The sequence below is a fragment of the Antechinus flavipes genome, chromosome 1 (assembly GCF_016432865.1).
Source record: "Antechinus flavipes isolate AdamAnt ecotype Samford, QLD, Australia chromosome 1, AdamAnt_v2, whole genome shotgun sequence".
Lineage (NCBI taxonomy): Eukaryota > Metazoa > Chordata > Mammalia > Dasyuromorphia > Dasyuridae > Antechinus > Antechinus flavipes.
The window spans coordinates 211,488,671-211,501,694 of NC_067398.1; the positions used below are offsets into that span (position 1 = coordinate 211,488,671).

Sequence of the window (13,024 nt, forward strand, 5' to 3'; positions counted from 1 at the left end):
TTTAAATGTTCCTTTCTTGGACTGACTTACCTGCCCATGTGGACACTGCACAATATGCAAGACTGTGATGGCAAACCTAAAAAAAAATACACAAACTTTGGTTGTTACTACACTTCTCTCTATTGCTTACCCACACCTTTGTTAAAAGTATGACTCAGAATCATAGAACATTAGAACAGAAATAGACTCTGAAGACCACCTTGTCCAATCTCTTTATTTCTAGATTCTGAGGTTTAGAGAAAGAAAATGATATATTTCGCTCAACTGGGATAAGGAAAAATATTAAAATATCAAAAAAAATTTTTAAAAAGGGCTACAATTGAATATGCACTCTACCTCTTCCCCTTCCCTTCATCCTATCCTGGAGAATGGAGGCAATTATACATGATGGTTAGATAGATTTCAAAGCCAGCAAGATCTAGATTTAAAGACTACCTCTGATATTAGTGATTGCGGGACATTGGCAAATCACTTAACTTTTCAAGCTCTGGCCAACCCTCTGAGTCTCCACTTTGACAATCTAAGCTGAAAAAGGGAATTTCTTCCCCTAGAAAGTCTCTATTTGAATGAAATTGTAGGTTCAGCTCCTTTTCTGTTCAGTACAGTCTCTAATGAACTGTATTTTGAAACATGTTAGCATGAGTCTTATAACTACTGTGGGTCATGGACCAGGGCCGTTTCCTTCTTTGTATTTCATTGCTCTGATTAGGAATTTTGTTGTCATAATTACATTCTGCTTAATTTCAAAAACTTAAGTGAGAAAAGAGATTACATGGTGAGATGGGGGTGATGTTGGGGGAAGTATGATATGGCACACCCAAAGACAAGGATAATACAAAGTAGAAGGTCATGGCAAGGAATGGGTGATCCAGACAAAGTGCTCTAGAAATGTTTGAGGAGAAAGGATATTTTTTTGGCGGGGACAGGAAGAAGGAGGAGGTTATGGAGAAAATGTAACACTAGAGTTAGGCTTTAAAGAAGAAGTTCTTAACCTAGTAGCCTTTTATTTTTCAAAGTGCATGCAAAGAGAGTTTTCAACATTCACACTTGCAAAATCTTGTGTTCAAAATTTTTCTCCTTCCCTCTCACTTCCCCACTCTTCTAGAAGCAAGAAATCCAATATAAGTTAAACGTGCATTTTTTCTACATGAACTTGTTTTTAAAAAATACTGTGGACAATTTTGTTGCAATATAATTGATTTTCTTTTTAATTTATGTATTTTGTAGATTTAAAAACTTTTTTTCTGAGGATCAATAGGTTTTACCAGGCTGGCAAAGGTATCCATGACATATATAAAAGATTAAAACCCTTCATTAAATGAAGAAAAGGATTTTGAATGGCAGGGATGAGGAGGGAGTACATTCCACGTAAAGGGCATGGCTTGTATGAATGCACAAAAGAATGGCATATTGAAGTCAGGAAACAATAGCCCAGTTTGACTATGATGTAGAATTCATGAAGCAAAGTGAGATAATGTTGAAATGTAATAGCTTACAGGTTGATTGTAAATAGTTTTAAATGTTAGGTTCTGTTTGTGCTTCACTTTAGAGGCAATGAAAAGAAATGAAAATTTCTTGAAAAGAAAATGAAAGTTGCTAGTAAATGGGTATTGATGAAATATTCAAATAAGAGCTAGTTTGCCTTCTTACCTTCATAGATGTTCTGATTTTTAAAGGGAGTTACTTAATTATTAATAGATTTTAAAAACAGTTTATGGCTAGTGTTGTATCAAGGACTTTTAAAAGGAGTCAGGTATAAACATTATGCCTCTTACCAAATTAAAGAGTATATAAAACCAAGGATGGAGCTTATTAGTCGAAACTCTGATGAAAGACAGGCAAAAAATGGAAAATGTGAGAGTCCAACTTCAATTCCTCCTATCAGGAGCACAATAGCTGAAAAGACAAAGGGTAAATGGTATTGATGACTTAATTACATTATTTTGTCACAGTGAGGGAAATCGTTTTTTTTTTATTAAAGCTTTTTATTTTTCAAATGTATGTATGGATAATTTTTCAGCATTGACCCTTGCAAAACCTTGTGTTCCCTCCTTTTTTCCCTCCTTTACCCCACTCCCTCCCCTAGATGGCAGGTATTCCAGTATATGTTAAATCCAATAGATACAATTATCTTGCTGCACAAGGAAAAATCAGATTAAAAAGGAAAAAAGTAAGAAAGAAAATAAAATGCAAATAAATAACAACAAAAAGAGTGAAAATGCTGTGTTGTGATCCACACTCAGTTCCCAAGACCTCTCTCTGAGTGCAGATGGCTCTCTGACATCACAAGATCATTGGAACTGGCCTCAATCATCTCATTGTTAGAAAGAGTCACATCCATCAGAATTGATCATCTCATAATCTTGTTGTTGCCGTGTATAATGATCTCCTGATTCTGCTCATTTCACTTAGCATCAGGTTGTGTAAGTCTCTTCAGGCCTCTCTGAAATCTGAAGGCAATCATTTCTAAATGGAGTAGTCTATTGCTTCATGGAAGTAACCTGAATGAACCCAGGGATTGGCTGGATTTATAATTGAATGCAGGTCCATGTAAACTAACCTCTCTCTGTCTGTCTCTCTCTATCTCAGTCTCTGTCTCTGTCTTTCCCCTCTCCTCTCTGTCTCTCTCCTCTCTCTGTCTCTTCCCCTCTCAATTTCTCTCCTCTCTCTCTCTCTCTCTCTCTCTCTCTCTCTCTCTCTCTCTCTCTCTCTCTCTCTCTCTCTGTTTCTGTCTGTCTGTCTGTCTCTCTCTTTTTCTCTCTCTCTCTCTTTGTCTCTGTTTCTCTGTCTTGGTCTCTGTCTCTCTTTCTGTCTATCTCTTTCTGTTTCTTTCTTTGTGTTTCTGTCTCTCTGTCTCTTTCTGTTTCTGTCTCTCTGTCTGTCTCCCTCTCTTTGTCTCTGTCTCGGTCTCAGTCTCTCTGTCTCTCTCTGTCTCTTTGTATCTCTGTCTCTCTCTTTGTGTCTCTGTCTCTGTCTCTCTCTTTGTGTTTCTTTCTCTCCGTCTCTCTCCAGCTGACGTTAAGGAGCTTTTTGGGGTAACCAAACCATCACACTATCTGTCCTTGTACACTGTATCCTATTAAAAGCTTGAGATGGGGTAAATCAATATGTAATAGTGATAATAAGGCCGCTAGGTGGCCCCATAGTGCACAGAGTGCCAAACCTAGAATTGGGCAGACTCATCTTCCTGAGTTCAAATCTGTCCTCAGACACCTACTAGCTGTGTGATCCTGGTCAAGTGACTTCACTGGTTGTCTCAGTTCCCTCATCTGTAAAATGAGCTGGAGAAGGAAATGGCAAATAGCACCTAGTATATGTCAGGCACTGTTCTAAACACTTTTTTAAAAAATATAAATCTCTCATATGATCTTTACAACAACTCTGGGAGACAGATCTTATTATTACCCTCATTTTACAATTGAGGTAAATGAACCTTTAGAGACGTTAAGTAACCCAGTGTCACACAATTAGTAAGGGTATGAGGCAGGTATTCCTATCTCAAAGTCCAATATTCTTCTGCTCCACACCCAGCTGTTTCTTTTTAAAAGAGGAGGCTTGTTAAACCAAATGCATCTAAAAGAACTTTGGAGATTTTAAATTTCTTATAAATGTGAGTTGTAGTTGTTATTGTTATTCTCTCATTGGTAGAAAGTCAGACCATGTAACAAAGCAAAGTAGAAAACAAGTTCAAGCGGTTCATGGGTGGATATCTAGAGGCAGGCTAGCCAGGAGGGAGGCCAGTCTGCTTTACTGATCTCAGTGCTCAGAATAAACTCCTGTAAGTTGCTGAAATTTTTTTTTTGGACAATTTTTAAACAATTATTCATTTTTTTGTATCCACAGACTCTCCAAAAACCTTTCTTTCTTCCTGATAATTTGCATAGCAATGGAGGCATGGTGACAATATGGTTAGGTCTTTACTCACCCTAACTGGATCTCTAATATGGGTCATTTATAAGTTGGCAAAATCAAAGTAAATCAATACTGACTGATAAAATATAATCCCTAATGGAAAGGAATTCAGCAACGCGTTGCCTTATTTTCATTACTGTTGTAAGAAAGCCATAGTTATAGTAGGCAAAACAGCACGAAGTCTAAAAAAGCCTGTTACCGTGGTTTCACAGGTTCAGAAAGAGCTCCTGAAAGGACTATTTTCACTTTTAATACCAGCTAAGCCATTTCAAACAAGTGAGGATACATTCCATTTTTGAAGATCTCTAGAGAAAAGTAACCACATTTTGCTGAAGGGAGGAGAAATCAGAAAGAATTCAAAACAAAACAAAACAAAATCTTTTCGCTACCTTGGGCCCATTGTGGTACTTGCAGGGGCTGGTAGCCCTCAGAAAATAAGAACATTACTTTATTGGCTGTAGCTCCAAATGCAATTCCATATGACCATCGATTGTTGAATGTTCCGATGAAATCCAGCGGCCTGCAAACAAGATAAATTGCTTTATGATCCAGGTCTTTTAATGTTTCGCATTTAATGTAGTGATTCCCTCCCCATCTCCTTCCCCCCAAGGACAAAACTGTCTAACTAAAGACTTCAATAAGAAGCTCAAATCCTGTTTCTTTAATTGTTGTCTCACTGCCTCCTAACGATGCTGGATTAGAAAAGGTTTAGACTGAGGAGGTAGAAAAACTGTTTTTAGACTACCATTTATTACTAGAAATTGTCCTTGAAGTTTTTTTGTGTCCTTGAAGTTTGATGCTTTCCTCAAGGGGCCAAATCCTTTGATTTGAAGGTCCTGAGATGCTGAAACACACATTTATTTCTGCTAGCAATTTTTATTTTTAATAAAAACATTTAGCATTGATCAGAGACACTGTGATTAAGCACTCTGACATAAAAAATGATAAAATCAGCAGAAATGCTCCCTTGACTCAGTTGATGGACATTAACAAAGTGCCACTAGAACATCTATGAAGCTCTGGACCTGTAAGATTAAAGGGAACAATGCATCAGGATGCAGAGTAAAATGAACCCTGTAGACTTGGGTGCAGCTAGGTGGTACAGTGGATAGAATTCTGAGCCAGAAGTTAGAAGGACCTGATTTCACATCTAACCACAGATACTCCTAACTGTATGACTCAGGGCATTGTGTTGCTCTACATTACTGTGTTTACTATGTATACTTCTTTCTTTACATTATATGCTCTTAGAAATTTGATCTGAGATCTAGTCCATCATTTCAAAGAGTAGGGGAGATGGGCTGTGTCTTTATCATTAGCATATTACTGGGAGTGGTGATAGAAGGGATAAAAGAAGGAAAGGTCCAAGACAGATGTGTTTGGGCAGTCTCTCTCCCCCAGTTTCAAAAAAAAAAAAAAAAGTATTGAGCTAGCTTTATCTTCCTTTTTTGTCTCAAATAACTCTGAACTAGGTCTATAATAAGGTCAGAATTCAAGCTACTTCCCTGATTACTTTCCTGCTTATTTCCTGATTAAGGGGAAAGATTAACCCTTGCCTAACTAGGTAGCCTCGATGGTCCTTACCACATGCTAGTCAGAACCCAAAAGACCATCATAAATGTTTGATTTAAGGAAGGGATGTTTTGGTCATACACAATATTCAAATGGACTTCTGATCTCATCTATATCGTTGTTTCTGCTAATATTTTAGCTCTTAATCCATCAGTTCTGCACTACTTTTGCCCATGTCCTCTCCTAAATGCTCCATCGATGAGCCACCCAATATACCAGGGACCTTCTTTGATTTTTTTTTTGACACCTGGATGACATTATTAGATCACTGGTTGTCTTAGTAATCTCTGGCTCTTTCTATATGATGGATTCAGCTCACTAGCAGAAAGGCTGTGTGGATGTGAGGGATGGCTGCCCAACAGACAATGATTCTTGCTAATTTAATTCATTACAATTCCAGTTATACACACCAAGGTATGTTGTTTTTTTCTTCTCCCTTTACCTTTAATTGCAATGATAGATATTTGATTAACTTATAGAACATACAACTTTCTATATTGGGTTCTTTCATCTATGACTTCCTGGTAAATGTTATCATTTAAAAGCTAACATACTTTTAGTGGGGAAAGTAAGTCTGAAATCTAAAATAAAACTTTTGTCCAACTTACATTACAATCCCAAAACGGCTACCAAGGAGGTATGACTTGTCATCTAGATGCTTGTGGTGAACTCTTCTTTGGAGGAAGGACAGAACCATAATTATGAAAAACTGAAGGAACAACAACAAAAAGAACCCTGGTTATGCTTACTTTCAGAGAAGAGAAAATCAGATCCTAAATGAAAGTTTAATCTGAGGAGGTAGAAAGGACTAGAAATAGCAGCTACTTCTATTATTTGCCCTTCTCCTTCCCATTTCCAGAAAGTATTTCTTCTTTCCCTTCCTTTCCCTTTTTTCTTCTTCTGCTTCCCCTTATCCACTTATCTTTTTTCTCTTTTTTCTCCTTTCTCCAATCTTCTTCAATGATATCCAATGATTTTCCCATCAAGAAAAACATTTGACTAAGTGTTATTTTTCTCTTTTGACTCCTCTGACCAATCTATTCATAGTTTGTGACCTTGGGATAAAGAATACTTAAAAAAAAAGTTGAAACTTAAAATTTTAAATTCTTTCCCAACAAATGCTAATTATAAAAAATAGTCTTATCACGAGTGGCAGATAACAAGCAAATCTATTGATCCTTATAGATAATAGATCTTAGAGGAGTTGTACAGATGAGAATATATCAAAAGATACACAGAATGAATAAATTTTTTTGGATGAGAGTTGAGATGAGATTTCAGCTCAACTGAAAGAGCCCCTGATCTCAGCTAAGGTGAGAGTTCTCAAAGTTAAAGGAAGCAAACTAGAAATTATAAATATATTGAGCTGTCTTCCCTTACATGCTTGCCATTTCTTACATCTGTCTATCTGTATGTTTCTATCTCTGTCTCTCTTACATGTCTCTGGGGTCATTTCCCAAGAGTCTGGAACCATGTGAGTTTCATTTGAACAAAATAATGTATCTCCTCTCCAAAGCTCTCCCACCAACTACAGCCTTTATGCATCATGTATTTATTAGTAATTTTTCTCTCCATTAATACAGAATCATATATATGTAGGAAACGCTCAGGCTTGGCTTGAAGCTTGGGTTATGGTAGCAACAGATGGTGTGAGAGGAGAAAGGTTCAGTTAGAAAGATACTTTTTTAACCAAAAAGATATAACTGAAAAACTTGATCTGTATTTTAGGGCCTGGAGAAGGATTTAATTGAAAAGAATTCTCTGTAAAATTGTATTTAAAAGAAAAGTTTAGTTGTTATTTTTATTTAATTTTTTAAATTTTCATTTTATTTTTATTTTCAGTTTCAAATTCTCTCTCCCTTCACTTTCTCTCCTGCCTTTTGAGGAGATAATAAATATGATTACTTAAAACGCCATACAAAACATATTTCTTCATTAGCTGTGTTGCAAAAAAGCCAATAAAATAAAGAAAAAGTATGCTTCAATCTGCATCTAGAGTTTACAAGTTTTCTATTTGAAGATGGATAGCAGTTTTCATCATTGAAATTGTCATGGGTCATATTAATTGGAGTTGTTAAGTCATTTGCAGTTGATTGTCCTTATAATATTACTATTATTTTGTACATCATTCTGCTTGTTCTGCTCATTTCACTTTGCATCATTTCATATATCATTCCTGAATTGCCTAAACAATGCTTTTCATCATTTCTTATATCACAGTTGTATTCATCACAATCATATATCACAAATTCTTCAGTCACTTCCCAATTGATGGGCATCGCCTCAATTTCCAATTCTTTTCCATCACAAAAAGAGCTACTATAAATATTTTTGTACATATGGGTCTTTTTCCTCTTTCTTTTGTCTTTCTAGCAATAGCAGCATTGCTAGATTAAAGAGTATGTACAGTTTTGTAAATCTTTGAATTATATCCCAAAGTTATTTTAATTTTCATTTCTCTAATGATTAGTGATTTAGAAGCTTTTTTTATGTTACTGTTGATAGCTTTGATTTTTTTCTTCTGAAAAGTGCCTATTCATATTCTTTAACCATTATCTATTGGAGAATTGGTCTTATTTTTATAAATTTGGGCTATATATATTTCAGAAATGAGACATTTAGCAGAGAAACTTTCTATAAAAATTTTTTTCTGGTTTTTGCTTTCCTTTTAACTTTGACTGTATAAATTTTGTTTGTGCAAAATCTTTTAAATCTAATGTAAACAAAACTATTCATTTTATTTCTTGTAATCCTCTCTATCCCTTGTCTAAATATCAACTCTTTCTCTGTCAATAAATCTGAATATTTTCTATACTCACCTAATTTATTTGTAATATTACTCTTTATGTCTAATATGTACCAATTTTGAATTTTTCTTTGTACACAGTGTAAGATATTGGCCTATGCCTAATTTATCCCAGACTGCTTTTCAGTTTTCCCAGCTGTTAATATCAAATAATGAGATATTGATAATTGGGATCTTTGGGTATATCAAACACTCAATTTCAATTACTGTGCTCATTTTTTTTCTTCTGGATATTGTGTTCTAAATCTATTCCATTGTTTGACCACTCTTTTTCTTATATAGGACCAAATTATTCCAATAATCACTGCTTTATAACATAATTTGAGATTTGGTACTGCCAGGCCTATTTCCTTCACTTTTTTCTCATTATTTCTCTTGATATTCTTGACCTTTTGTTCTTCCAGATAAATTAACTGGTATTAAAAAAAAAAGTTTTACAACCAGCAGGATGATTTCAAAAAGGTTTGGAGACATTTGCATGAACAGAACCAAAAGAACAGTGTACACAGCAATAAGATTACATGATGACCAATTCTGATGGATGTGACTTTTTTCAACAATCAAGTGATACAGGCAAATTCCAATAGACCTGTGATGGAGAGAGCCATCTGCATTCAGAGAGAGGACTATGGGGACTGAATGTGGATTACAACATAATATTTTCACCATTTTTCTTGTTGTTTGCTTTTTGTTTTCTTTCTCATTTTTTGCCTTTTTGATTTTTCTTGTACACTATGATAATTGTGGAATATGTATAGAAAAAGTGGATTTTTAACCTCTATTGGATTACTTGCTGTCTAGGGAAAGGAGTGGGGGCAAGGAGGGAGAAAAAATTTAGGACACAAGGATTTGCAAGAGTGAATGTTGAAAACTATCTTTGTATATATTTTTGAAAATAAAAATTATTATTAAAAAAGATAAAATTTAAAAACTTTTAATGAAGTAGATTTTTTAGTCTGATGAAGAAAATACAATATCCTTTATAAGTGATATCTAATAGTAAGGATATAATAATGAGAGGAGATTATGAATATATGAGAAATAAAGTATGAATATTGGAGTAGTCCTTGAGGAGATAGAATCAAGTACCCCTAATCTAACATTAGTCTAAAGAATTAAACCTTTTCCCTATGAAACAGAATGGAAGGTGGAAGAAATGAAACAAGCATTTATTAAGTTTCTGTTATATATTTCCCAGCCACTTTATAAATATAATCCTCTCTACAATCCTAGGAAATAGGTACAATTATTATTTCCATTTTACATATGAGGAAACTGAGCCAGACAGTTGTTAAATGACTTGCCCATGTTCTGAGCCTAGAGTTGAACTCAGGTCTTTTTGAATCCAGGCCCAGACTTTTATCCACTGTGCTATCTAGCTTTCTTAGAATGTTTGATGTTATTAGGAAATTTTAAGGTATGGAAGAAGGATGATGCAGGAGCTGCTTTATTATCTATGGCAAAGCTTTTTATCCCATCCCATATCTGATGAAACAATGACAAAAATTATTAGATTTTTTTTAGTATAGCTGCTGAAAAATATGTTTTTAAAAATTAAAGCAAAATTCAAATTAAAGTCAATGAAGGTAAGAATAATGTGACCAATTCTATGCAATAGTTATAGAATACAATACAGTGATTATTTAATATAGTTTGCACAAATGAAGGCAGATTTTATTTGGTATATGCTAAATTTGTGGAGTGCATGACACAGATGAACTGTATCTTCATTCTGCTTGCTGCATTTAAATGTGAAGTATATAAACCTAAACTTTTTGTGTATGTGGAGTTAAATGTATCATAACTTATGAACTTCTGTGCAAAACAAGCTTCCTAAATAGGAGGCAGTTTAGCTAACTTTACATACAACTTCCAGTAAAATGCCGAAGTTCACACAATGCTGAAAAATATTTATGAAATTTAATGGACAATTATAATAAGCCCTTCTTCCACCCAGAACTGCAGAAATCAGCCTAGAGACTGAGGGTAATACAAGACAGCAACAAACAAAGCTGGTACCTACGCAGGGTAGCTCCTGAGCATGCTCAAAGATTGGCCTGGGACCTACCTAGCTTGTAAAGTTCTGTGTCCAAGGATAGCATTGTAACAAGGATGGCTGCATCAATCAGCGTACCCAGATCTGTCAAAGTTGGTTCTCTTGATAATGTCACTTGGTCCTAGATATTTCTAAATATTTAAATATGCCATGGGCATATGTTTTTAATTTCTCTGGAATAATAATTCTTTATAGATTTATTTTGTAATAGTACTTTGAAACAAATATTTGAACCTGAAAATTTTATTTCATTTTAGTTCAAAGTGAACAAAGAATTCTAATTTATCAAACAAAATAATATCAATTTCACTACCATTTGTGACATCTTGTTTATATACTAATGCAGTTGCTACAAGATAAAATATTGATTAGTGTTTGAAAAGGAATTATGAAGAACAATATATTCAATGACTGCAAAAACTTTGCCCCCAAACTAAGCCCAGATATTACATTAATATTATTAGTATGATGGTTATTTTTGTGTTATATATTGTGTTATATATATATATATATGCATCAAAGGGTTTCATCAATGAATAAATTTTTGTTAAATTGTTTTGTTTTATTAGATTTTATTTCAGATGCATTTATGTGTGGCTATAAACATTTTAATCAATTCTAAACTTTTAAAAATAAAATACTAAGAAAGTTATTTATATATATGATTTTATGAAAAACATGAAGTTTGGGAAGCATTGTGCTATGGACGTTGAGGGCATGGTTAGGAGACTGAAAAAATAAAAAGTCGGAAATACTCAATGTGAACGATTTCAGACATGTTTATGATAATGCCTTTGGTAATTCTAGAGGTTTATTCTTATTTTTCTGAGTTTACTTACTGATGGAATGAGTGAATAGTGCAGGAAGAGTTCCATGTCAATGGAGGTTACACAAGTACTATTTGATTGTGCAGTCCTGAAAAAAAACAACAAAATCCATCATTAACCTTTGTAATTGGCTTATGCTTAGGTTACTATTGCAAAGATTCCCATTACTTTTAATGGGTTCTTTTGTCATTTTCAAATTCTTATCCTAGGTGCTTATGACAAAATGTGGTTCTCAAACAGAGGGCACCCTGACTGAGTTCCCTTGCCTTTTGTTTAGGCAACTTTATGCTACCCTAGCCTGAGAGTTCCAGAGAGGTCATCACTCAAGGCTATTAGATTAGACAGATTTTTCTTTTACTTTTTTTGTTTCCCTTATAAAATAGACTTATATAGTTAGAACACTGAGTCTGAAATCAAGAAGACCTGAGTTCAAATCCAGACTTAATCATTTACTGTGAGATTTTGGTCAAATCAATTAACCATTAACTGCTTCAATTTCCTAAACTATAAAATGGGGAAAACAATAGCACTCATCTCTCAAAGTTATTGAGATATTTGTAAAGCACCTAACAGAATGTCTGGCATTTAGTAGGAATGGTATAAATGTGTGATTAGCTAGAAATTGCAGTTGACTCTCTGCTCTAAGCTCAAATTCCGCCTATTATCTATCCTAACCTGCAGTACACATATTAGTTGCTAAAACTCCTACCCTATAGGGACCAGAGAGAAACCTAGATATAGGGTAGAAGAGAAAGTGATTAAATAGTACCATTAACAGATACTTGTACTTTTTGATGCTATTTTAAAGACTCTTCAGTTTGAATTTGGGGATGCCATTGTCTATTATAAAACCTTTCTGTCTTTGTATTGTTTCATTTATTTATTTATTTATTATGAAACTGTGTTACCTGCCAACTCTTGGATTTTCTGACTCTGTTTTTCTAAACTCATCTTTTACTCACCTGGACCTGGAATCTCCAATTGTCTGTGCCCTGACCATGATAATCTCTTTCCCAGCATATACTATAATATGAGAGATGCAATAAACAATTTTACTAATAGCTATTATGTGATTTATTAAGATTTGAAAAGAATTTACAGACCTATTTTATCTTCATGACAACTCTACAAGGTGGGACCTGCACACATTGTTATCCCTACAAAAGTACATTTTTAAAGGGGAATCTTAAAGATCATCTGGTCCTATATTTAAAAATAAGGCATCTGAGGCCACTGGGATTAAGTGATTTGCCCAAGTTTTCCTTATTCAATAAACAATTTTAAAGTCCAATAGACAAGGTTGTAAAGTGGAAAAGAATTGGAATCTAAAGACATGAAAGAATCTAATTATTCTAATTATTACCCATGTGGAGAAGTTACTTAACCTCTCTCAGATTCAGTTTCCTCATCTATAAAATAGAAATAATATTAATACTTATCTTTACATTGCTGTTGTGACAATAAAATAAGATAAAATTTATAGAGTTGTTTGTGAACTTTAGAGCATTATATAAATGTTAGCTATTCTTAATGATCTATAGAAAATATTCTCGAAATTACAAAGAAAATACTACCAAACTCACTATAGGAGACAAAAATAACATTAAACTCTAGAAAGATAAAATAAAGAAATAAAACTATATATCAACATCTCTAGTGAATATTGACCTAAATTTTAAAATAAGATCCCAGTGAAAGAGCCATATCCAAATATCCATAATTATTTATAATAACCAAGCTAGATTAAAACCAGGATGATATGATACAATGAAAAGCATATATTCTCTGTTATTAGAGAACCAAAGATCAAATCATGTCTCTGCCATTTCAATTTTATTTAGTTATTTAGTT

The 13,024-nt window shown here is 34.0% G+C and overlaps 1 protein-coding gene across 1 annotated transcript in view; it reads right to left on the reverse strand.

The window, feature by feature from the left end:
- Positions 1-12,173, reverse strand: part of LOC127544865 (stimulated by retinoic acid gene 6 protein-like) — a 48,260-nt gene extending 36,087 nt beyond the window's left edge. The window contains exons 1-6 of the mRNA XM_051971745.1: positions 12,136-12,173; positions 11,186-11,261; positions 6,093-6,193; positions 4,302-4,432; positions 1,776-1,896; positions 31-76 (exon numbers count right to left, since the gene is read on the reverse strand). Of these exons, the coding sequence (XP_051827705.1) occupies positions 31-76; positions 1,776-1,896; positions 4,302-4,432; positions 6,093-6,193; positions 11,186-11,261; positions 12,136-12,173 (513 nt within the window). The remainder of the gene's footprint in view (positions 1-30; positions 77-1,775; positions 1,897-4,301; positions 4,433-6,092; positions 6,194-11,185; positions 11,262-12,135) is intronic.
- Between the last annotated feature and the right edge of the window lie 851 nt (positions 12,174-13,024).